Here is a 26,818-nt window from a genome sequence, read left to right on the forward strand (position 1 = left end):
AAAGTGACTTGGAAAGGATCCACCTCTGCCTCATGTGGACTCTCCACTGGTGTCCCTCAAGGCTCAGTTCTAGGGCGTCTCCTTTTCTCCCTCTACACAAGATCACTTGATGAGGTAATTTCCTCACATAGATTAAGCTTCCAAAATTTCTGCATGTCTAACTGACATCTCATCTTGAATAGCATCCCATCACCTCAAACTCAATCCCACCAAAACTGAACTAATATTCATTCCATATGAATAATTATAATAATTATCCGTAGCAAACCAAGTTAGCAATTTCACTATGGATTGTCCAACTAGATAAAGATGGCTCCCCGGCATGGTCAGGCGTGGCGGCCCCGGTCCCTCGGCCTGGCTACCTGGTGTGGTCAGGCGTGGCGTCCCCGGTCCCTCGGGCTGGCTCCCCGGCATGGTCCCGCATGGCTGCCCCAGACCCTTGGACCTGCACACAAAAATCAGGGCCGATCCATCTGGGCCCTGTCTCCACACGTCCCCTCTGACGCGTCTTGCGTGTTTGGGTGGTAGTAGCCTAGTGGGTAACACACTCGCCTGTGGTCTCCACGGACCTCGCGACAATCCTGGACGGGCACGATCCCGGCACCAACCGCCAAATCAGCGTCATCCTCGTCGTAGTCCGTGTAAATTTACATTACAAAATGTAAAGAATGCTGGCATTCTTTACAGTTACATTTACGGCATTTAGCAGACGCCCTTATCCAGAGCGACTTACAACCAGTAGTTACAGGGACAGTCCCCCTGGAGACACTCAGGGATACAATGGTAGTAAGTGGGATTTGAACCTGGGTCTTCTGGTTCATAGGCGAGTGTGATACCCACTAGGCCACAACCAACTAAAAAATTAACACAGGTAGATTACTATTGCAGTTATAAATATTGTATGTACGGTACCAACTTTACAGAAAAACCCAAATTAAAAGAAAAGGGAAAGAGAGAGAGGGAAAGAGGGGAGAGCAGGGAGGTTGCCTAGACCTGCAGAAACAGAGAGGAGCTGAGATAAAACCCCAGGATCTGGGGGTGGATGGGGAGATGGAGGAGGAAAAGAAAACAATAGACAGCAGAAGACAGTAGCTGTGAAGAGAACATCTTTTATACCTGGCACTTCACTTGCAATAAGGTTAGATGATGACACTTTTGCATTTCACCAATGATGCAGTCTAAAGTTAAAGTTGAGCTTTATTGTCATTTCAGCTACATACATGTTAGACAGTACATAGTGAAACGAAACAGCGTTTCTCTGGAACCTGATACTACAAGTAAAATTTGAACAATTAAATAAAGTTACATACTGTGCGAGACACAGACAAACTGGGCTACAAACAGGAGACACAGGCTGTGCAAGAGTAACCTTTAACAAAACAACATGTAGACAACAATGAGACAGACAGCTCTAAACTAGTGAAACTAATAATGAAGATAAAAATTGTGCAAATACTGCTGTGCAAAATGGAACAGTGCATTAATAGATAATATTACTCCAAGATAATATTACTCTGAAAACAGACATTGCTGTAGACAGAACCTACACACCCAGTCAAACACTGAAACACAGACATTAAGAGTAGCAAACATACTTACTGAATGGGTTAGTGCAGGCGTTATGCAATGCAGACCAACACTGCATAACACACTCTAACTGTTCAGCTGGGTCAGTGTTCAGGGCAATGTGTGCTTTTAAACCTTTGTGAGAGGGCAATGTGTGAGATTAAACCTTTATCTTCTGACAGGTTAACATATTTTTCTTTTGATAATACAATCAAATAACTGGGCGCATTTATCAATTTTTAAATTCTGAGGTACTCAAGGCAAAAAAGTGCATAGCAACCAAATTGTTCTAAAACCTGCTTTTAGTAAAAAGCTAAGGGCTTCTTTTGCTATGCTGATGACACACAACACATCTTCTCTTTTTCTCCCTCAGATGTACAAGACGCTTCCAAAACCACTTCACTTTCACTTTTTCACTTAATGGCCAGGGTTGGCTGGGGATGTCCAATTAAGATGTTATTAATGGCTCATAATGTATTGCAATTTATTTGAAAGCAACTGAAGTAGTCACATGATGCTGAGGAAGAAAAATTCAGTTTTCTTGTGGACATTGGCACTGTCCACTCAAGGATATGCCACAAACAAACTTGCTATTGAGCCAACACAAACGTCTGTGGAAGGGTCATGTCTGCCATGAAATCAGCATCAGCATCACAAGTTTGTTTGTCTCCTGTGTGTCTCCATTGGAGAAATAAAGCACTGTTTTCTTTTTTTTACCTCAAACCCCACTCCAAACCCCCCCCCCCCCCCCCCCCCCCGTCCATGTTTGGTTTGTCTCCATATGTTCACACGCTCTGCTTTCGTCCTAAATGCCTAATTAATATCACTTTGTGTCAGTTCATTATGGCAACTCATTATTTTCCATCATGTCCACCTCGCCTTCTAATACACCCCGAGCTCAGAAGGGGAGATTACAGGCCTAATGCCCATTCCCCTCTCTCATTAGCCAGGAAGCCCACATACACTTGTCATTTTGGCCTGTCACATGGTAAGAGCCTTCTGTCAGCCTAAGAAAGATTGGCTTCTCTTTTTCTTCATTTGTGTGTGTGTGTTTTGGTGCCTCCATGAGAACTACAAGTTCCTGCCCCCTGTTTTCCCAGAACCTAAATACCCTTTATTAAGACAGACTATTCATCCTGGGTGACACTGACCTGTGTGAAGTCAACACTGGATAATTTCTGCTGCAGACCAGCCATACTTGGTGTCATGTGAATACGATAACGTGACTGTCATGAACATTGCAGAACAGTGAAGGGCTAGCGGGTAAGGAAGCGGACCTATAATCGGAAGGTTGTAGCTTTGAACTGTCAAAGTGCCACTGAGGTGCGACTGAGCAAAGTACCGTCCCCACACACTGCTGCCCACTGGTCACTAAGGGTGATGGGTTAAATGCAGAGGACACATTTTGTTGTGTGCACCATGTGCTGTGCTTGCTGTGTATCACAATCACTTTTTCACTTTTTTCACTTTTCACATTCATTTAGTTAGCTCCAGCCAGGGGCTCATGCTTAGTCATTGTTATGATTTTACTGACTACTCAACCTCCTGCTCTCATCTCAACTCCAAGTAAGCCTGAACCCATTTTCTTTGTCCACCTCCTCATATATCCCCAAGATTAGTATAGCACGGAATGGGCTCACATCTATGTGCACTCTGATGGTGTTTGGCAGCTTTGGCTTTCTCGCATTCACTTAGAAAATGGCGGATACTCACCGAGTTAATCATGTGCACCTTACCGCACTTGGGTTTACGGTATTCGCACTTTGGTCCATAATTCTGGCATGACAATTGGCCATTAAAAGGGACAATGTTTCTTCATTGTACTCAGTTAAAACTGTGCTAGTTCAGGGTGTGTGAGTATGAAATTATGAAACAACAAACAGCATCAGAATGGTTCTACATTAATTAATGGTTCTACATTAACATTAAATACAAACAGTAACATTAAATACAAAGGTATAAATACACTTTTAAAAACACAATATACAAATAAGGGCACGTGGTGGAGTGTGCAAACCATGTAAACAATGTGAACAATGTAGTGCAACAGAGCTTGTAAGGGTAAAAGTGACAAAGTGACAAAGTGAGGTAGTTGGCAGACCAATGCTGCACAGAGTGGCTGGTGTACGGTCAGTTTGTGTGTGTGTTTGTGTTAGAGTTCAGAGAGTGGAGCGGAAGAGGGGAGTGGGGGCAGAGCCGGGAGAGAGTTGAGCTTCCTGACCGCCTGATGGGTGAAGCTGTCCTTCAGTCTGCTGGTCCTGGCCTGGAGACTCCAAAGTCTCCTCCCTGATGGCAGCAGGCTGAAGAGGGTGGGTGGGTGGGCATTGGGTGGGTGGGATCGGCTGCTATGCAGAGGGCTTTTTTGGTGAGGCGTGTGCTGTAGATGTCTTGGAGGGAGGGGAGAGGGACACCGATGATTCTCTCAGCTGCTCTGACTATGTGTTGGAGAGTTTTTTGGCAGGACGCATTGCAGGCTCCGAGGGCGTCTGATAAATGCTGTAAATGTAAATGTAAAATGCAAATGTTTATAGGAGAGGATTGCTAAAAATATTACTTTCCATCAGAGAGACAATATAATTGAAAAAAAAACATGAATTTGAATGAGTAATGACACTTTCCAGCAATGTTGATCTGAGTAATGTTGTTTCTAGCCCTAGGTCTGTGTTGGCAATGTCTTGGTCTCAGATTAGGCGGTCTTGACAACAACACTAGCAGTTTGTTTTCCAGTGAAGCATAATCAAGCTGAGCGCCATCTTTTCTGACAGCGTCTACTTTTCCACAGGAAAATTATATTAAATTCCACTCATCTTGTGGGTTGGATCTTATAAAGCATCTGGTACTCACAAATATTGAAGAACACTCACATTCATATACACACACAAATACATACAAACACACAACGTGGGTTCCAGGTCAGGCCAGCACTATGTCTCCCCTTCCTCATTACCAACAAGTGGACTTCCGGCAAACTGCTCCGCTGTCTAAGTCTGCTGCTTTGCTTATAAATGCATGGGATTAGGAGGGAATTGCGTGCAGTCGTATCAATCAAGCCCAGTCAAATGTGCTGAGTGGGAAACAGACAGAGAGCAGGATGAGCTGGAAAGAGTTTAACATGCTTCAGTAGTTGGAGGGAGCAGTTGAAATTACAAACACACCCTGTGAAGCCCTTTACAAATAATTTCAAACTTTTTTTAATAGTGGTAGGCTGGTGTTGAGTAAAAAAAAGAATTTAAATCTCAGTGGTGTGACTAACTAGAACTAGTTCTTGTGCTCTTTGAGGTGCTTATAGTCCTGGTATTCTGATCATCAAGACAATTAATCATCCAACAGACAGAACACACACCCTCCTACTGTATTGTTAATTATAACACTTCACCAATTCCTATAATAAGTGTAAAGAAGTCACTCTGGGAAGAGCAGCAACTAAGACATTTATTATAAGTAGAAGTAAGAGACTGAACAAAGGAAAAAGAAAGGTTCTGCAAACAGAACTCTGCAAAGGGACCTAAAGCTTTGAGTGGGGTCAGATGTTAAATAATCCACTGAGATGCAACAGGCTTCATGAGTGCAATGCAATGTCATGGAAACACATAGATTTTATATAAAGCTGGGGTTAAGTAGGGTGGAATGCACTGAATAAGCATGAAGGGTAGGCTGGATTATAAATTTAATGATGTAGTCTCAAAATGTGAGAGCAGAAGGCATCTCTTTTGCACATGGTTTTGACATCATAATCACAATTGGACATCATTCCATGCCCTTTTGATGTGGATGTACTAAATGAGATGGACAGGTCATTTATGTACATCTATTAGGGCTCAGAGGTTAGACAATTCTGCTGGGGAGAGGAAAAACAAGCAAAGTGATCTATAGGGCAATAAGCAACAGGGCTACTGGGTGGATGTTTCTAAACTAACACACACATTTACATTTACAGTATTTATCAGACGCCCTTATCCAGAGCGACTTACAATTAGTATTTACAGCGAGTTACAAATAGTATTTACAGTTACCCACTCGGCTACTACCACCCACACACACGGTAGACATTTTTTAGACTATGCACAAAGAAAATTATGTATTTTACCTTTGTATATTTAATTAATCATCCATTTATGTGGGGTATTCAGTTTGTAAGATGTTCATGAAGACCCCCCACTTCATCACCAAGCTGTGACCTTCCACTCACAATCAGAGTCGGACAGTAACGGAGTATATTTACTTGAGTACAGTACTTAAGTACAATTTTGAGGGATCTATACTTTACTCGAGTATTATTTTTGGGGAGTACTCATGACTTTACTCAAGTACATTTGAGAGGAAAATATTGTACTTTTACTCCGCTACATTTCCATCCATAAGCGTGAGTACCCATTACTTCTTTTTAAAAAAAAAAAGGAAAAAAGAAATTTGTTGTTTCCCTCTCAAACGCGATTGGATTGTGCAGGCGCCACTGATTGGGACAGCCTATCAGCAATCACCTTCAGCTCTCCGCCAAAGTCAACTCCATGGTCAGATAATGATTTAGATAAGAGACGAAACCATGGACGAAACAATGGATGAAGACGCAGCATCAAGCATGTCAAGGTACATACATTGAAATAAACTTCCTTACATTTCTAAGCTACATTCAAGCTACAGAAAAGTGCACTAAATGATTTGCTAGCTGTGATAATGCATTGCTAGCTGTGATAATACATTCTCGGTTATGTTGGGTAGTCGAAGCCACATACACCCACCAATTTGCCAGCTGTAGCTAGTCACTCAGATGGCTAAGTTTGGCCTTACAATAATTAACATAAGCCAAGGCAAGCTAATTGTGTAACATGCTATGCACCAGTTAGTTGCACCAGTAAATTAAAAAAGTTAGTCTCGAACCATTGGAAAATTATGATCAACCAGCACTTCATAATTAATAATACTGCTATGTAGACTACATGATGTATCTTTTCTAATATTTATTAGTTTTTTATAGTGTAAACTGAAATATTATACTGTGTTTTACAGAGAAAGCATGAGACACATCTAGAGGAATACTGTCAACTGACTTCAATAGCCTGCAAGAGGCAATCAGAAGGTGGAACAGGCTTCAAGGCGAAGCAACTGAAGCTGCTGGAGGCCAAGCAGGTGTCTCAGAAGACAGTTGATCGGGCTATCCTCCGCTTTATCGTTCAAGGTCTCCAGTCCTTCTCCCTGGTTGAGACACCATCCTTCCAAGACCTTATTGCAGAATTACAACCGAGTAGTGCTGTCATGTCCCGCACAACTGTGCGCCGCAAGATTGATTCAGCTACATCTAAAATGAAAGAATGTCTCAAGAACGAAATGAAAAAGGTACCATACATTGCCACCACTACTGATTGTTGGACGGCCAGGAGAAGGAGCTTTATAGGTGTAACAGCCCACTGGCTCAATCCTTGCAGTTTTGAACGTCGTTCAGCTGCCCTTGCTTGTCATCAACTAAGGGGCTCCCGCACATTTGATGCCTTGGCAGCTGTTTTGACCGACATTCATGCAGAGTATGAAATCAGTCTAAAGGTTGTTAGAACTACAACAGACAACGGGTCGAATTTCGTCAAAGCGTTCCGTGTCTTTGGTCAGCAGGACGAAAATAATAATGAAGAGTTAGTTGCAGAAGCACAATCGAAGAAGAAGTAGGAGAATATTGTGATGCATCTGATGGTGAAGAGGAGGTGGAATTCATGGATGTGGAAGCCATTCTGGAGGAAGATGATGGGCTTCAGTATCAGCTGCCGAAACATCATCGGTGTGCATGCCACGTACTAAATTTAGTTTCCACAGTTTATGTTGATCGGGCTAATAAGACAGAAGCTTACAAGAAATTGTCCAGATCAGCCTTTTCTAAGTGTCAGGCACTCTGGAATAAAGCATCAAGGTCTCCTCAAAATGCAGAGCTTATAGAGAAACACTGTAAGCTTCACTTGGTACAGCCTAATTCAACTCGATGGAACTCAGAATTATTAGAGACCAAGGAGAGGGGTCTATGAGAACAGTCTGTGCTGCACTCAGTGTTCCAATGTAAGTAGATTATGTTAATGTATACTTGTGTTCTTATTTTTTAGAGTAATGCTTACCACATTATCTGCTGTAGGTACATAAACAAATAAATAAATGTCCAGCATTGCACAGTGGTTCTGTATACATTTACATTTACGGCATTTATCAGATGCCCTTATCCAGAGCGACTTACAATCAGTAGTATAAATTTTTTTTTAAATATGTGTTTGTTTATTTTCTTGTTTTTATTAGGTACAGTCCGGCTGACATAGGGGAATATGTCACCACCATGAGTCCAGTTGTGAAGTCCTTGAACATACTACAAGGAGAAGTCAACATTCATATGGGCTGGCTGTTTCCGACAATCACCACCCTCACAACCAAGCTTGAAAAGTCCAGACCGTCACTCAGATTTTGCAAGCCACTTGTTGATGCTCTTCTTGAAGGTTTGAGGAAGCGGTTTGTGAGCATGATGTCAGAGCCAGAGCTAATTGCAGCAGCGATTCTTGTTCCAAGGTTCAAAACCTCTTGGACCAGCAATGACACAGTCCTACATCTTGGTAAGGAAAATGTTTGTTGTTTTGTTTTGTTTGCTTGCTTTTTCAAAAAACTTTACATCTAACAATGATTCTATGCAGTTGTTAACTTACAGAATAATAATAACAAAAATATGTGTTAGTTGGTGTGATTCTGTGTTTCTAATCAAGGCCTTAGTTACATCAAGGAACATCTGCCAGAACACGATGAAGGTCTTCGGTCTCCTGATACCACATCAACCTCTTCTGATGAAGATGACTTCTTCTCCAATGTCAAGCAGATGCATTCCCATGAGATAAGTAAGCAACTTGATGGATACCTAGCTGCTACAGCTGAAGGAGTGAATACACTGGCCCCATATCCAGCTGTGCGTAACCTCTGACTAAAGCTCAACACAGCCCTGCCAGCTTCAGCAGCATGTGAAAGGCTTTTTAGCATAGCAGGTTTGCTTTTCACCCCAAGAAGGGGATCAATTCATTCACAGAATTTTGAGAACCAAATTCTCCTCAAGTTGAACAAGGACTTTATGACATTTGATTGAATTGAAGTACAGTACACACACACACACACACACACACACACACACATACACAAGAGTTGTCAAACATAGATTGTGTAGAATGGTGTTACTCAGCTGGAAGTATTTTCTCCTGCCTTTGACTGTATGTCAATGTCAGAGGAAGTGGCTTAATATTGTCACTCAAATGAGCTGAATTTTATTTTTCCTTATTTGTACGCTGACCTAAACACAGCTGATTAGCTGATTTTCTTTAATCACGGTCAGGTTCAGAGGTGTGTCAGAACATTGTTATATTGCCTTTGCTGGTTTAGGTTTATAGATTTTTATTTGATGAAGAAACAGAGAAACTCACATGTACACACAATTTTTAACATGTCCCTCGCCCAAGCAGCTGTTCCTACATGCCTCAAATCCACCTCCATTGTACCAGTGCCGAAACATTCTAGCCCAACATGCCTGAATGACTACCGCCCTGTAGCACTTACACCCATGAAGTGCTTCGAGCGGTTAGTCCTGGCACATCTGAGGGACTTTCTCCCACCAACTCTGGACCCACACCAGTTTGCGTACCGTAGCAATAGGAGCACAGAGGATGCAGTCTCCATAGCGCTGCACTCTGTACTCACACACCTGGACAAGCAAAACACATATGCACGGATGCTGTTTGTTGATTTCAGCTCAGCATTTAACACTGTCATCCCCTCTAAGTTAATCTCTAAACTTAGAGCCCTGGACATCAACACCTCACTTTGCAACTGGATTATGGACTTTCTGACCAGCAGACCACAGCATGTAAGGTCAGGCCACATCCGCCCCACTACTGTCACGCTCAACACTGGTGTACCACAGGGCTGTGTGCTGAGCCCCTTCCTCTACTCCCTCTTCACCCACGACTGCCGACCTATGTATGGATCAAACTCCGTTATTAAGTTTGCAGATGACACCACGGTGATAGGTCTCATCGACAACAACGACGAGACTGCCTACAGGGAGGAGGTCCAGCATCTGGCCACTTGGTGCACAGAAAATAATCTTCTCCTAAACACCACCAAGACCAAGGAGCTCATTGTGGACTTCAGGAGGGAGAGAAGAGGCTCGCATGATCCCATCCACATCAATGGGATGACTGTGGAGCCTGTTACATCCTTCAAGTTCCTGGGGACCCACATCTCAGAGGACCTGTCCTGGAGCATTAACACCTCCAGCCTGGTCAAGAAGGCTCAGCAGCGCCTCTTCTTCTTGAGAACATTAAAAAAGAACCAGCTACCCACTACCATCCTGTTGAACTTCTACCGCTCTACAATAGAGAGCATCCTAACCAGCTGTCTCACAGTGTGGTATGGAAGCTGCACTGTTGCTGAGCGTAAGGCGATGCAGCGGGTAGTGAAAACTGCCCAGCGCATCACAGGGACTCCACTTCCATCCATTGAGGAAATCCAGAGGAAGCACTGTCTGTGTCGAGCTCGCAGTATTCTTAAGGACTGTTTCCTTGCTGAACTCCTCTGCCCCCCCCCCCATACACTCCTGATAATCACTGCACTGTACTTCTCCTGCACATATCACTTTATCTTGCACATATCACTTTATGTATATACATATAACTTATTTGAACTGTATCCTGCACTTGCTGCTTATTGCACTTCTGGTTAGACCTAAACTACATTTCGTTGCCCTGTACTTGTACATGTGTAATGACAATAAAGTTGAATCTAATCTAATCTAAATTGTTAGCTGAATTTTCTTTTCTGATATTACACATTAATGTAAGCTGAGCATTTGCTTTTATGTTCTTGAGTATGCGGTGTTTGTGGGCAAGTGAGAAATGTTAAATAAAGCAACATGGTAAAAAGATGAAAATGACTTTTTACTTTCAATTCCTTTTACATTCTCCAAGGTATTAACATTAACATTTTTCATAACTCCATGTAGGATGTTTCTGTATGCAATATTTAGAAATTTTACTCTTGTACTCTTGATACTCAAGTACTTTTAAAAACAAGTACTTCAGTACTTTTACTTAAGTAGACATCTGACTGTAGTACTTTTACTTGTACTTGAGTAAAATTTAGCAAGGGGTATCTCTACTTTTACTCAAGTAATGAACCTGTGTACTCTGTCCGCCTCTGCTCACAATAAGCAAAGCAAGCAAATGGTGGAAAATTGATGGGGAAATCTTGTGACGGGCTGGATGACCACTGTTTCAGGAGTTCTGTTTGGTCAAGGTAAAAAAATTAAAGGACAACATCAGGCGGCACGGCCTGGGGAGCAATTGCAGGGGTGGAACTGTCCATTGTCTGTCAGGTCGCTGGAACGTCCTAACAAATTTCATAACAAAGCTGATAGTTTGAGTCTGTTGACAAACTTTGACAAATTGACAAAATAATTACAATTGTTAAAACTGATACCCAAGCCAATGACTGCTGTCTGTTAAACCCTGGCACGGAGAAGGTACTACCTGTAAACAATCATGATAATGAAAAGTTAATAGGCCTTGGTCTTGTTAAGTGAAAAAATCTTTGTAGCACCTTTCAACACTACTTTTTTTTTATTATTATTATTAAAAATGGTTGTATATTTTTGAGCCAGTATGCATAATTGAAATCATTATCATTTTCACATATTATCATGACATTCATGTCCACTGTGAAGGCAGTGAAAAAATTACTATTGAATTAATCCAATTCAGGCTATATATTTCTTATATAGCCCAAAATCACTTACAGTATGTCTCAATGGGTTTGACAGGCCCTACAGTTGACACCCCCCCCCCCACTTGACTCTTCTGCACACAAGTAAAAACTACACACAAAAAAAACTCTAGGAGAGAGAAAAAAAGAAAGGAAGAAACCTTGGGAAGGAGTGATACAGAGAGGGACCCCCTTCCAGGGTAGAGTGAGCCAGCAAATGAATTGAAATGATTATTGAAAAAAAAACAAATTGATACCAGATCCTGCAAGTGAAACTGTAGCCTTATATAGACAAATTATACAGATCCATGTTAATTTACAAAAGCGATAGATTAGGCTTTCCTACTTTGCCTGTTGTTAGTGTAATGTGGGAGCAGTGCAGCATTTCATTAGCTCATCAGTAATGCTCCTACAGCAGAAATCCGCCCGTGGCCAAAATTCATATGGCCACCTGAGCTGCAGATGTGGCTGTAATGCAGTAAAGTCTTTTGACTTCACTCAACATAAATCACCACAGAGAGAGAGAGTCCTGTTGGCTCATGATAAGTATGCACATATCAGCCCTGCTCATCAATTTCATTCAACATTTAATGAGTTGTTTACAAAAAAAATGTATGATTTTTTTACTCTTTAATATATATGTCGTGAATTAAATGCCCACAGTCATTAAAGATGCGTGGGAGGCAGGGAATTTTTGTTAATGTACATCCTAGTGGGTACGGAAGCAGACGGGTAATCAGAAGGCTGGAGGTTCAAATCCTGAACAGCCAAGGTGCCATTGAGGACCATCCCCACACACTGCTCCCTGTGCACGTTTCATAGCTCAAGGCAATTGGTTGAATGCAGAGGACACATCTTCACCTCACTTTATTCTAGTTTTACTAAAAAAAACAGGGCTAGCGAAAAAAAAAATCCCGAGTCTGAACTTTTTTCCATGCTTGGGAGGTGAGCTGCAAAACACTTTTAAGACATAACTTATTGGCCCCTAGGACCAGATATATAAACAGCCTGTTTTCAGAGCACCAGAGCTCATGAGACCCTGGGTCTGATAGGCCTGTTCAGTAATGTACACCTGTTTCAAACTGGTCATACCACAGCCATACCATCATATCCATACCAAAAAAGGTCAGTAGGTGACAATTATAGTACTCCAAAGTAAACTACGAGCCAATGACTAAAGGACACTACAACTCTAAAGTTTATAAAAAACTATTTGCTATTATAAATTATAGAATGTATTTATACAAAATAGCCACAGTCAATACCAGCACAACTCTTTAACTAGAATTCACCAGAAAATCACCAAGCAACTTAATTATGATATAATCAATACTGCACTGCGTCGATGCAGAATCCATGTTCACATCTGCATCGTGATGAATTGATTATGAGATTAATTTCAACACCCATTGCATTAGTGTAAATTGCATTAATTTGCATTAATACAATGTACATTAATACAAGGGGTGTGGAATACAAGGGATGTTGGATACAGCTCAGTTATTTGGGATTAATGATGAAATACTCACACAAAACTCTTCCAAGCATGCAGGCACACACACACACACACACACACACACACAGGTACACACAACTGAACATACAAACTATGTGCATAGTTTTGTGATTTTCAGGTTTGTGTGAAGATTAAAATGGCTTCACTGATTAGTAGATGTTGCCAGTAGTTTTTTACCCATCATAAAAACTAAATGTAACTGTTAAAAAGCGCCCTAAATGCAGGAGACAGTGTGTGTGTGGAACAGTAGGCAGAGTCACAAGGCACATCAATGGCTTTTCATGCCTTTGTTCTCTGAAATGCAGAAAACAGCTAAAGCATGTTACCTTACCAGCAGACAATAAATATTGCACACAAAGGACGTGGCTGGTGGAGTTTGGCTCTAAACAGCTTCTCTATTATTTTTAGCTCCATCGGGCAGATGGCATCTTAAAGACCACCATACCTGCATGGTCCTCTGGGAAATGTGTGTGTGTGTGTGTGTGTGTGTGTGTGTGTGTGTGTGTGTGTGTGTTTGTGTGTGTTTGGTACTTACTACAGGCAGGAATAGGCTTACCCTTAAAACATGCTTATCATAATGGGTTCATCTGGTCCCTGCAGAAAACTTCACTCCACAGCACCCTGCTTTAAATAAATACTTAGTTAATTTACAGTTTGTGCAAAAGACATAAGCAGTTTTTATCAGTGCTGTTTTCTTCACTAACTAATGTGCCTCTGATGCCTAGGTGACCTTGGGTTAGCCAGGTGCCACCCATTCACATGTGTGCTGGGTTCTAATCACCCACATGTGATTATAGGACCCTTTACCCCTTTTAGTTAATTTCTACCACACTCCCAGGTCCTGCATTATTGGTTTGCCCTCACATTATGCCGTGTGCTTTTTTTCTTTGTATGTGTCACAGCGTTGTGCAGACACAACTTTAGAAGACAATGTAGAGAGCTGGAACACGTAGATGGACAATGATGACCTAGCAGGTAAGGAAGTGGACCTGAAATCGGAAGGGTCCTAGTTCACGAACCGTCATGGTGCCACTGAGCAAAGCACTGTCCCCACACACTGCTCCCCGGGTGCTTGTCATGGCTGCCTACTGCTCATCAAGGGTGATGGGTTGAACATTTCATTGTGTCACCATGTACTGTGCTTGCTGTGCTTCACAAGGACAAAAAATAATCACTTTCACTTAATTTGGCAATGTGCCATTCCCAGGATTTATCTACTTGGAATGACCTTGAAGAAGAAGCAGGGCATTTCACTCCCCGTCACTTGGCTCTTTAGACACGATCTGAAAATGTTCACATGTAGTTCTTTAAACTGCTTTAGTAGTATCTTGAAAAATTTAGCTTTTCATTTGGCAACATTTTCATGTGAAACAGGCAGGAACTGTGTGTGTATGCATATGCATGCTTACCTAAAAGGCATTCTGATGTGTATTTAGGATAGTTCATTCTGGATGTGAACTCTGGTAGGCAGGTAAATCGCTTTATCTGTATTTCTCTCCACTGACAGTAGCAGCTGTGTTATCAGAGGCCTTCAGGTAATTCTGCTCCTGGATGGTCTGTCAAGTCGTCGCTCCTCACAGTCTGCCTGCTCTTCACAGTCCGATTATTGTCTATTCACAAACCCTGGGGTCTCATCTAGCCATGCTAGATATCTAGCCATTTTAGATTTAAGAATTCTCAGGTGATATTTGTATAATGATAGCGAGTGTGACCTAAAGTGATTAACACCCTAAATAAAGGGGTTGTCACGTCTACGGACTTACGGGAAAAGAAAGCGCAGAGGTTTCGACATGCTGGGAATGGGGTTTTATTATAAATAAACAATAAATAAATACAAATAAACAATGGCGCGGTGGCCGAAAAAATGTAACTTAAGGAAAGAACATAAACGAACCCGCAGGCGTGTGCCGATTGCCAGAACTCCCCTTGAAGGACGTGGTCCAGTGTGGCTTCCCCGGACCCTCGGACCTGCACACAAGAATCAGGGCCGATCCATCCAGGTACGTGCGGGCCCTGTCTCCGCATGTCCCCTCTGACACGTCTTGTGTCACCCCCTGCACTGCGCAGGGAGATTGTCCCGGAGCCTCCGGCGACTGTTCCAGGCACCCCAGGCTGGTACCTTCTGGAACGATGCAGCCCCTCTCGCTGCACGGCCCTGGTGCCAAGGGGGGGGCATTGCCAGACCATCCAGCTAGCCCCTTCTGCATCTGTTGGGACAAGCAGGCCCTTTTCCTGCCCGTCCCAGCTGCCTACCCGGGGGCTCTATGGCGCTCCACCCCTCTGGAGGCGCACACAGGCCCATGCCTGGCCCGCCCTCCTCACCGGCTACCGGAGGACCCAGCTCCATCGCTACGGGCACGGGCACACTGTCTTTGTCACTCTCGTCGTCGTCCGTGTCTCCCTCGTCTTCCTCATACCCCCGGAAGTCACGTGGGTCATCACGGATGTTGCGACGATCTCGGACGCACGCAATGTGCGGAGCCATCCCGGCACCAACGTCATCCGCCACGCCTGACCTCGTCGGGGAGCCAGCCTGAGGGACCGGGGCTGCCACGCCTGACCTCGCCGGGGAGCCAGCCCGAGGGACAGCAGGATACTGGGAGGATACAGCAGGGCAGGAGCCCTGTGGTTGCCGCCGTCTGCCCCTCCGCCTCTACTGATGGTACTGCTGGGGCTCCGAGGACGTAGCCCTTGGAAGGGGGGCTCTGTCAGGATTGACTGCAGCTGGGCTCATTACCTGTGGCCAATCCTGACGCTGCATAAAAGCCGGAGATTTCCGCCCCTTCGGGAGCGCCAACTTCCTAGTGAACTTTCGTGGACCTGAGCACGAACTTCATTTTCAGTTTTGTGTTTTTGAGTTCTGGCAATCGCCACACGCCAGCGGGTTTGTTTTAGTTGATCCCAATTTATTTCCCTTTTTGGCCACCGCCGTTTATTTGTATTTATTGTTTATTTATAATAAAACCCCATTCCCAGCATGTTCCACCTCTACGCTTCCTTCCTCCTTCAGTCCGAAACCGTGACAAAGCCTATGTATACTACCCTTTGTTGATCAGTGAACCAGTACTGTCTTACTAATGTTACTTGCTAGAAGAAAATGTATTTAAGAGTGTCAGTGAACATTTGAAGTATTCAAAGCAAGGGATCCTTACAACCATATTCATAACTTACCCGAGGCCTCTGTCTCTGGTATAAGAGACATCTATCCCTTGACAAGGTTTGATAAAACGGTTAAATAAAATAATTTCTGAGAATATTATTTACAATCTGACCTCGTAACTATGACTATCTGGGAGATTTAAATAAGACATATGGACAATATAATTGAAAAGATAACATGAATTAGATTTAACACTAGAAGTCCCAGAGAGCAGCCATTTGGCTTTTCTACCTATAAAACCCACAGGACAGCCGATGAGCAGGAAGACTTTTAACCAAAATCCTTAATCACCTGTGAACATGTGCTTTTGTTATGTAAACAAGGCGGGGCCATGCTGAGCCACTTCAAGGACACTTGGGTTTCACTTTGATATCTTCACACGTTACAGCATACCCTCTGGTCTTGCATTGATACCCTCTTGTCTCGCCAATGTCTGGGTCTCGGTTTACGTGGTCTTGACTACAACACTGCTAGGAACCAATCTATAAAATACCATGGATGGGCTCATAGCTGGATAACACATTATGAGCTAGTTTAACCCTCTACTGTTAATTAACATAAGTGCTGCTAAATTGGATATTATTATTTGAATATTATTAATCATCCAAATATTTTTCCATTTTTAGTTGTTTGGGCTTTCATTTATAGTTTTTAATTTGCCTCATAGTTCTGTACACTAAAAAAATGTCTAATAATTGTGCACAATTTCCATGATTAAACCAAAAAACAAAACAAAACAAGCCCGCGGGCGTGTGCCGGTTGCCAGAACTCAAACTATACAAGTTGCCAGGTCAAGATCAAGTTCACACACTGAGTTCACTAGAATGTCGCCGCTCCTGAAAGGGTGGAAATCTTTTTTTAAATCAGCTTTTAAAAGATGTCCTGATTGGCCACACCTGACAACCTCAGCTGTGGCCAATACTGACAGAGCCCCACCTCCAAGGGCTACGTCCACTTTTTTTTTATTCACATTGAATAGCATTGGAATAGAATTTGGCAAATTATTATTCACTCTGTCTGTCACTTATACATACAGTTTATTAAATGAGACTTTTGTAAAACAATGCCAAAACCTGCTGTCATGGTCAGACGGAGTTTGTATGTTATTGATGTAGTTTTCTTGATTGCCCAGATTGCATTTGTGTGCGATGTATCGTTTTATGTCCTTAAACATAGGTTGTGGGATGTCTAATTAGTGTAGAGACAGTTTACAGTGATGACTTTATGCATTAATGTATTCTTTTACAGTAAAGTACTTTAATGTAATGATTTACACAATATATATCAACACATTTTTGAAACATGTGTAAAACAGCTGTTTTGTAACAATTTCTGTAATTGTTCTAGGTGGAGAATTAATCAAATTAGCATCAACACACACAAAAAAAATGCATTTAGATAATGCATTTAGAGTTATTATTATTATTTTTGTTTGAAGTTGTCTTGTAAAATGTAATTGTGAGTGTGTCATGATCCGGTCCAGAAGGGGTTTCACTGTTGTCATGTGTAATGTTCCCTAATCGTTTTCACCTGTGTCAAACGTATAAAGCTGCCCTGTTCGTTTCTGTTCGCTGTCAGGCCTTTGAAGTTATGTTCCATGTTCACCAGCGTCTTGGATGTCTTCTCTGTCCTGTGCTTCACAATTTAAACGCCGGTTTTGTGTTGACATACGATTGCGTCCTTCCTTCCTTCTTCTTCGTCATCTCGTCATGCCAGCATGGTTGCGACAGAGTGAAAACATTTATTTATTCTGAATAAATATTGTCCTTACATCCCAGCTCCAGATACAGAAAGGTGGTAACTCAAAGGCTCCTACCCACGCATTATCCATGGAGACATGACTATTTTTCTTTTAATTTTGTCTTTTAATGGTGGTGACTGAATGTTGCATCATATAATTTACATAATTTTTATCTTAGTCATTCAGTGATCAAATGAGGATATGCTGCATAGAATAAATCTCTATCACTTTTTGATATGATCTGCTGTGATAAGTCTCACCAAACCATGTCGACAAATGTATGAGTTTGTTATTTTCATGTCATCTGTCTGCAGATGACCCAGGCTAATTAATTAACCATTAGTGAATGAACTTTTAAGCAATTGTACAACATTTAATTTTCATTCAGTTTTGATTTAATTCCCCAGGAATGCATATCAGCAGCCCTCCTTTATTCTCCTTTCATTCCAACATTCCCAGTGGACAGTGAGATGGAGGTGGGGCAGTGCTCCTGTCACATCTGGTGGGAGAAGATTTAAAGCTTGGGGAGTTTCTGAAGTGGAACCATACATATAACTGCTGCTGTGACTGCGGCTTATCGCTCTGCTGGATTTACTTCAAGAGGTAATGTACTTTTCAACACAGTGGTGTGATGTTCAACCTCTGCAGCACATGTTCTGTTACAGACACACTGCTAGTTAAACAGCACTTTGAAGCATTTTTAAATCTATATTGTCACAGAAAGGCAAATAACCCTGACAGAAGGGCTGTCAAAAGCAACTTTTTTTTTTATCCAGGCTAATTAAAAAATGCATTTTGTCTATGTCTTTTTAAAGAGCCCATCTGGAAGAACTGTGGGAGCACACTGCCAACACTGGTTTGTACAGAAATCTGGGCTGTTGATGTTATTAGGTTTGATTGACCCATGGTGTTCCTGAAATGTCATGCAATGTTAGCCTCAGATTAACAGTAAAACTGCTACGTAAGCCCTGCTGGAGTTGCAGACTGAGCTGTGGGGCCTGGAGAGAGCAGCCATCTTGTAAACAGAGTGTCAGATTGCGCTTAAAAGGTGTCAGCGATGTAAACTGCACTTATAGACTCCTGCTTGGGATCGGTTGTCAAGCTCAACAGAAAGTCAGTGATATGCAAGCATTTTAAAATGGTAATATTTGTATTCAATGCAGCATTTCTTGTTGTCATTTGACATATTAATGTCAAAAGTATTAGTGAAAGTGAAGTGATTGTCACATGTGATACACAGCAGCACAGCACACAGTGAAATCTTTCCTCTGCATTTAACCCATCACCCTGAGTGAGCAGTGGGCAGCCATGACAGGCGCCCGGGGAGCAGTGTGTGGGGACGGTGCTTTGCTCAGTGGCACCTCAGGCAGTGGTACCTTGGCAGATCGGGATTCGAACCAGCAACCTTCTGATTAGGGGGCCGCTTCCTTAACCACTAGGCCACCACTGCCCCTGACACATTAGCTCATTGTTTGAGACAAACAAAGCAAGGGAAGCAATTTCAGCAGGAAGCACAAAGGGAAGAAAAAGGCAATGTGCTTCTCTGGTCTGTTCTGCTGAGCATTTTTGCTAATTCTGCCACTTGCCAGCTCTTTTTTGGGGAGTTTTGCTATTTGCTATTTGGCAGACTGTACATTTTAAAACTCTGTTTATCAAGTTTTGGTGAATTAGTGTAAAGGACATTAGACTGTTCATTACGCTAATACTTACAAAGCTTATACTGAAAGTTAATGATAAACTCATTGATGTCAATCAAGTGGCCCCTGTGTGTCAGTCTGGTGCAGACAAATGTACTGCAAGTTGTAACTTATGCACAAGTCATATAATATAGAGTACTGTATGTTAAATTTAATACATTAAAGAAGAACTGTTATGCATTTCAGACTAGAGTTTGCAGTGAGAGCATGGTCAGATGAAAAATGCACATTAATTAATGACTATTTTAATAAAATTACATGATATCATAAAAACAGAATTTCATATTTCATAATAATTTTCAAATTTTGGTTACTGCACAAGTTTATTAGACGATACATTTAGATTAATATCTTCTCCAAAAAAATGTGGGTAATTTAGGCACCACATCTGCTAATTGCCCACTGGGGTTCTTGTGGCCAGGTATTTGCATACTGAATCATAATTTAATCACCTCTGTCTCTGAACCATCTCTGATCACCTCTGATCATCTCTTATGCAAAGTATTGGCATGTAAATGAGCAAAGAGAATAAATCAGATTTTGTTTATGCTAAATAGAAAAAAATAAGAACAAAAAATCTAAAACATCAAACATTACTGCTGATTAAAACATAATTAAAGGCATCCTAAATTGTATGTCCACCGTATTTATGGGTGTGTTTTCATGTCTCAGAGATTCCTGATGATTGTCTGATGATGAACAAATAGTTGTGACATGATGACCAAAAAAAAAAAAAAAGGCTATCTTCCTTTACTTCCCTCCTGTTCATTATCTAGTCAGGAGGAGCATTTTGACCCAATGCATTTGGTCTAAAATAAGAAGAAGCCTTCTCCATGAGACCAACAAATTTAGTAACAATGCAGAAGTCAACAATTTTGTGAACTATGAACAACAATTTGTTAGGCATTTTGAACTAATCACCTAGAATAAAATGTTAGAGAAACAACACAAAAATATTTTATATATAAGTCATAGAAATGACATAGAAATGAAAGTACAGACACTACAATTAAAGATATAAATATATGTTTAAAATATATTTCTAATGTAGATGCATGCAACTATACATGCAACTGATTATACAGTGTACTGTATAATTATAAAAAAGGCTACTTTTGAGTCTATCTATTAAAAACAATTATTCAAATATCACATAGAATTGGATTGAATTGTTACTAAAAGCTGCTTTAACGTGGATAGTTCTAACAGTAGGCACTTTTAGCAAACTGCTACCAAATGACCTCAGATATCTGAACTCGTTAAACATTTCCTTGAGGTACCTCTGTAATGTGAACATGTCTGTTTGTCCCATTAACATTGTGTTGCATAGACTGTAGATAATTTAATTAACCTCATTCATTCGTATTATCTGTTTTTAAGTGATTTAATTCAGAATAGTTTTACAGCTCTAGCACTATTGTTAGTCCTTAAAAAGAAAAGCCTTTAAATATTTTTTTTTGTTTTTAAAGATTTCCGATGATTATCAAGCAACATATTTGTTCTATTGCTGTCATTGCTACTCAGCATGATATGTCAGCAAATATGTGAACATCACTTTTTGTAGCAGATGAAGCCATACTTTTGACTGCAGTTTTTGTTAATCCAAGCTTTGTCCTCTACACTAACAGTCCCACAGTAGCGCTCCTGCTGGGGACACTGGAACTCTGCATCTGTCCCCCAGACCTGATACTCTAGAGCATCTCCACTTAGCCACAGCCAGTATCTGTACACAAAGCGGAGAGAAATCCAGATGTTGTCTTCACCAGCACTCTTCATCAGAATGACACTCAGTTCCTTCTCTGACAGGACGCTCGCCATGTCAGTATAATTCACTCGGCAGTAGTCCAAAGCATCATCCCAGGTCTTCTTCTCGCTTACCATGATGAACTCTCGCACGTTTTCATAACAGTAGAAAAACCTGGCTATGCTGCAGTTTTCAAAGTATAATGTGCTGTCAATACTTACACATTCTTGAATGGTAGAGTTTTTCTGTAGGTCAATATTTACAGTATCTGACCATGTAGGCACAGGAGATGCCGGGTCTTTGTACAGACCAATCCAAGCTTTGGGATTGTGGCTTGATTCATATTTAGTAAAGTTGAACAGTTGAGTAAAGTTTGCGAATGTGGACAGGTCAGTGAAGAACGTCCTGCAGTGCTGCTGAGCATCAGTCCAGTTCATTTTGGTCGTTATGAGAAAGTGCTCCTTCTTAAGGCTGCAGGCTGCTCCATATTGCATTGTGAGGATGAGTAAAGTGAAAAAAACCTTTTGATCCATTTCACGTTGATGCACAGACAGACTAAGAGTACCTGTTTTCTTCTGGCTATGTGGTTCAGCCATTGGTAACGTGCTACAGAATTGCTACAGAATGGACTGCACATGCCTCAAAAAATCACTTTGCAAAATCAAATTGCTTTCTAAAAGACTATTCATTTAATTTGCAAAGTGTTGTCCTTAAACAAATCATCATAATTATTGCTCTATGCAAACTCTGGAGGAGCAAGTTAATTTATGCAAATTATTCACAATCTTGTGTTAAATTCCCTTCTGATATTAATATCTCAGCATGGAAAAACACAATGCTATTTACCTGATGTCCCCATAAAAATTTAACCAGTTTATCTGAGATCTCAGATACCTTGTTGTTTTTGAAAATTATAATGATTGCATCACTGAAGAACCACATCTCAGATTATAAGGAATTTGGCTCCAACCAAATGTTGAACCATGAAGTTTCTCTGCCCCGTTCCATGGATAGATTTATAAATGAAAGTAGTTTGTTTTAAGAACTGGAGTGACACTGATTACATTTTTAAGTAAATAATACTTGTTTTCAGGAACTTCCAGTAGAGTAGAGTCATAGCTTTAGACGTTCTTCCATTAAAATGTGTTGATTCAGAAAAAGACTACTGATTGCTAGGTGAAATATTTCTCCTGATGCTATAACTGCTAGCTTGCATGATATTCCAGTTTGCATCAGCTTGATTAAAATATCCCAACCTTCCTTTTTGTAGCTGATAAAGCCATAGATCTGACTGCAGTTTTTGATCCAACTTGGTCCTCTACATTAACAGTCCCACAACAGTCCCAGCGCTCCTGCTGGGGACAATGGAATGCTTCTGTCCTCTGGAGCATCTCCACAGCCAGTATCTGTGCACAAGCTGACATCCAGACATTGTCTTCACTCTCACTCTTCAACAGAACTGATGGCTGATTCATAGATGGTAAAGTTAGGAAGTTGAGTCCAGTTTGCAAAGTCAATGAAGAAATTTATGCAGTACTGCTGGGCTTCAGTCCACTTTATTTTGATGAAGTGAAGAAGTGCTCCTTCAGGTTGCAGACCACTCTGCACTGCATTTTGATGATGATTAAGATAAAGAAAAACTTTAGGTCTATTCCAGATTGATGCAAAGACAAACAAAATGCATTTGTGTTGTTGGTCTATGCACTGACTGTGTGGTCTACCCACTGGTTATTGTGACGTTGTTACAGTATGAACTGCACCTGAATAGCACTATGCAAATCACAATGCACTTTAAAATCCTATTCACTTGGGGCTTGAAAGCTCTCTGTTTATTCTAGCAAATCATCATAATTGAAGCTGTATGCAAACTGCCATTGTCCCATTTCGACAGCACTATTATTTATAAAGATGTAAATGTAAGTTTAAAATGGGATAGTAGCAGTGGTCACACACCCTACTTCCTTATACTGGACAATTTAAGTTTGCAAATGGTCAATGCAAATGTGAAAATTTGTTAAAATCATGTGTACAAGACATTCATCCACACTCCCAATGTGCTGCGCATTATATACCATCTCAGAAATTCTACTGACTCAGATTTTATCTACAGTATATATGACTAGTTGGTGAAAATGTACACATTATCTGATATTCAGTCATTTGTGTTCACCTCCCCACAAAAAAGCTTAATCAGTCACATCAGCATGTTAATTACAGGAGCTAAAATTTGGCCTGAAGATTTTTTTGGAAACGTTAGGACTTTAACCTTATACATTGTAACTGGTCTCTCATACACCCCAAAAGTCCTATTAGGAAGCATATATTTAAACATTCAAACCAACTGGAATAAGTATATGTGATCAAAGTGGTGGTAGTAGCCTAGTGAGTAACACACTTGCCTATGAACCAGAAGACCCAGGTTCAAACCCCACTTACTACCACTGTGTCCCTGAGCAAGACATTTAACCCTAAGTTGCTCCAGGGGGACTAACGTAAGTCACTCTGGATAAGGGCGTCTGATAAATGCTGTAAATGTAAATGAGCCTGGACCACACAGATGGTAAGGCTGGAAAAACGCCTTAAATTTAAGATGCATTTTGTCTATGTCTTTTTAAAGAGCCTGGAAGAACTGTGGGAGCACACTGCCAACACTGGTTTGTACAGAAATCTGGGCTGTTGATGTTATTAGGTTTGATTGACCAACTTTTGCACAAAGCTTGAAAAAAGCTTGATGTATCAATCAATGGTGACAAAAGAAGTAAAGGCAACCCAGAAGGAGAATCCTCAAGCAAGAATATTACATGGTAAATAAAAAAAGATGAAGCAAACTACTTTCCTAACTTACCTGAAGGACATGATGAAACAAGTCTGAAACGATTTTTGTGGAAGAAATGAAGAAAACACAACCAAATGGCACTCTCATCTCACAAATGTTGGACCAGTCATCCCACTATGCAGACAAAAATATTCGAAAAAGGAGCCTGCTGTACATAACATGGTTGAATGATGGCCAGCACTCTTTACAGAATAGCAGATACTCTATTTTTGTTATTAAATTATGCTAATTAAAAACGTAAGGTGTGTGGCTAGAATTCATACACACTTGTTGGAATGTTAACACCTCTGCCATTTCTCTATCCGTACCAACCCGTTTTCAGGGGTTTGCAGAGTTTAATAGAATTGCCAGTAAGAATCTTGATTGAGACTTCTTTGAGGCTCTGGATGAGTATATCTTGCGTTTCATCAAACTTTTCAAAATTCAAAAGGAAAAATTGGCCAGAAACTCAGTAAACTGATGCAGCACATGAGCTGGATGGTTGGTTCATCAGTCAAGTTCTAAATAAAATGTTCCTGACCAACCTATTCTATTTTCTTGCTTGTGCCTTGCAAATTACGGTGTTAACTGGTCTTTTCTCTCTCTGGGCATTATGTAACACCAGATGTGACATTACATCACTCTGTTGTCCTCAAAGACATTCCCATTTTACTTGGTGATTTACTCCAGTAACAATGAATTCTCCAAGGCATGCTCTTTAAGTAATTGCACATATTCTTCAGCAAATGATTTCAACACTAAAATGAGTAGTAACCCATTAGAAAGAGTCCCATATTTCATTTAGGGATGGTGCAATTTTTTTGTTCTTATTTGTTCATGGTAAACCAAACTATGATTATTTAAAGTAATTTGGTTTATTTGTGTGCCTGTCAAGTTTTGTTTATTTGCTATTGGTCAGGCCACTCAGTACTGTATCACCATTGTGGGAGAGGTGCAATTCCCACCCTCATTTTGTTAGCATGTTAGTCAGCACAACGCGAGAGAGAGTGAGAGACAAATTTCGTTTGATTGTGGGAAAAAAAAAAAAAAGTGTTTTCAAACCCCAAAACCAGTGTTAGTAGAAATAACCCAGAACCTGTGAATGGAGAGTTTGTGTCACGCCTACGGACTTACGGGGGAAGGAAGCGCAGAGGTCTGACATGCTGGGAAGGGGTTTTATTATAACAAACAATAAAGAAATACAAATAAACAATGGCGCGGTGGCCGAAAACAATTTAACTTAAATAAAGAACATAAACTAACCCGCAGGCGTGTGGCGATTGCCAGAACTGAAAACACATACATTCACCCACTGAAGTCAAGTTCATGTCTGAGTTCACGAAAATGCCGGAGACCCAGAAGGGGCGGAAACATCCGGCATTTATGGGGCGTCAGGATTTGAGTCAGGTGTGGAGCCCAGCTGCAGGCAATCCTGACAGAGCCCCCCATCCAAGGGCTACGTCCTCGGAGCCCCAACAGTACCATCAGTGGAGGCGGCGGGGCGGACGGTGGCAACCACAGGGCTCCTGCCCTGCTGTATCCTCCCCTTGGAGGACCCGGTCCCTCGGGCTGGCTCCCCGGCGTGGTCAGGCGTAGCGGCCCCGGTCCCTCGGGCTGGCTCCCCGGCGTGGTCAGGCGTAGCGGCCCCGGTCCCTCGGGCTGGCTCCCCGGCGTGGTCAGGCGTGGCGGCCCCGGTCCCGCGGCCTGGCTCCCCGGCGTGGTCAGGCGTGGCGGCCCCGGTCCCTCGGCCCTGCACACAATAATCAGGGCCGATCCATCTGGGTACGTGTGGGCCCTGTCTCCACACGTCCCCTCTGACACGTCTTGTGTCACCCCCTGCACCGCGCAGGGAGATTGTCCCAGAGCCTCCGGCAACTGTTCCAGGCACCCCACCCTCTCGCTGCACGGCCCTGGTGCCAAGGGGGGGGCATTGCCAGACCATCCGGCTAGCCCCTTCTGCGTCCGTTGGGACAAGCAGGCCCTCTTCCTGCCTGTCCCAGCTGGGTCCTCATGCCTACCCGCGGGCTCTATGGCGCTCCACCCCTCTGGAGGCGGACACAGGCCCATGCCTGGCCCATCCTCTTTACCGGCTACCGGAGGACCCAGCTCCATCGCATCCCCACCTCCCCTCCCCTCAGGAGGAGTCCCCAACCCGAACTGCACCCCCCCAAAAAATTCTTTGGGGGAGCACCCCCCCCGGCTGGACTTAGGGGTACCTTGGGGCTCGTCCACCTCGCCTTGGACCGGTGCAGTCAGGTTGGGAACTCCCTCCCTGGGGTTCAGCTCCGCTGCTGGGTCGCCATCTGGTGGACACAAAGAGGGGAAATGGGGGCGACATACGGACACATATACCACGCACACACACACAGACAGAGACAGACAGAAGAGAGGGTCGTCTGGCTCCCTCTCTGGGCTCTCCGGGACCTCCTCAGTGGGCACAGCCAGGATCTCGGGAGGAGCGACCTTCTCGTCGCCCACCAGTGCTGGGTCTTCTTGCCCCGGATCCTGACTGGCGCTGGATGTGGTGGAGGGGCAGAGTTCGATCCCTGGCTCAGGCTCTAACCGATCAAACTCCGCCCTCAGTCTCTGCTGGAAGTCCCGAAAACTCCTGTCTGTCTCTCCCTGCTGCCAGAGGGCTGCGCTCCAGCCCCATGCTGACCCAAGCAGACACGCGAGGATGGTGGTGGTCTTATCAGTGTCTGCTGCCCCACTGAAGGGTCCCGGGACAATTGGGCTGTCCCACACTGGGCTCGTGGGTGGAGATGGTGGTAGGTGTGTTGTGTGGAGGGGGGGTGGACGTCTTCTCCAGCAGGTGTG

General features: G+C 42.5%; 1 protein-coding gene across 1 annotated transcript; it reads right to left on the bottom strand.

Annotated features, from left to right (window-relative positions):
- Positions 1–20,993: 20,993 nt before the first annotated feature.
- On the bottom strand, positions 20,994–21,783 carry LOC114789841 (uncharacterized). Its single transcript, XM_028979237.1, has one exon. The coding sequence runs from the start codon at positions 21,780–21,782 to the stop codon at positions 20,994–20,996; it is 789 nt and encodes a 262-aa protein (XP_028835070.1). The 5' UTR covers position 21,783.
- Positions 21,784–26,818: the final 5,035 nt, after the last annotated feature.

The sequence above is a fragment of the Denticeps clupeoides genome, chromosome 5 (assembly GCF_900700375.1).
Source record: "Denticeps clupeoides chromosome 5, fDenClu1.1, whole genome shotgun sequence".
NCBI lineage: Eukaryota > Metazoa > Chordata > Actinopteri > Clupeiformes > Denticipitidae > Denticeps > Denticeps clupeoides.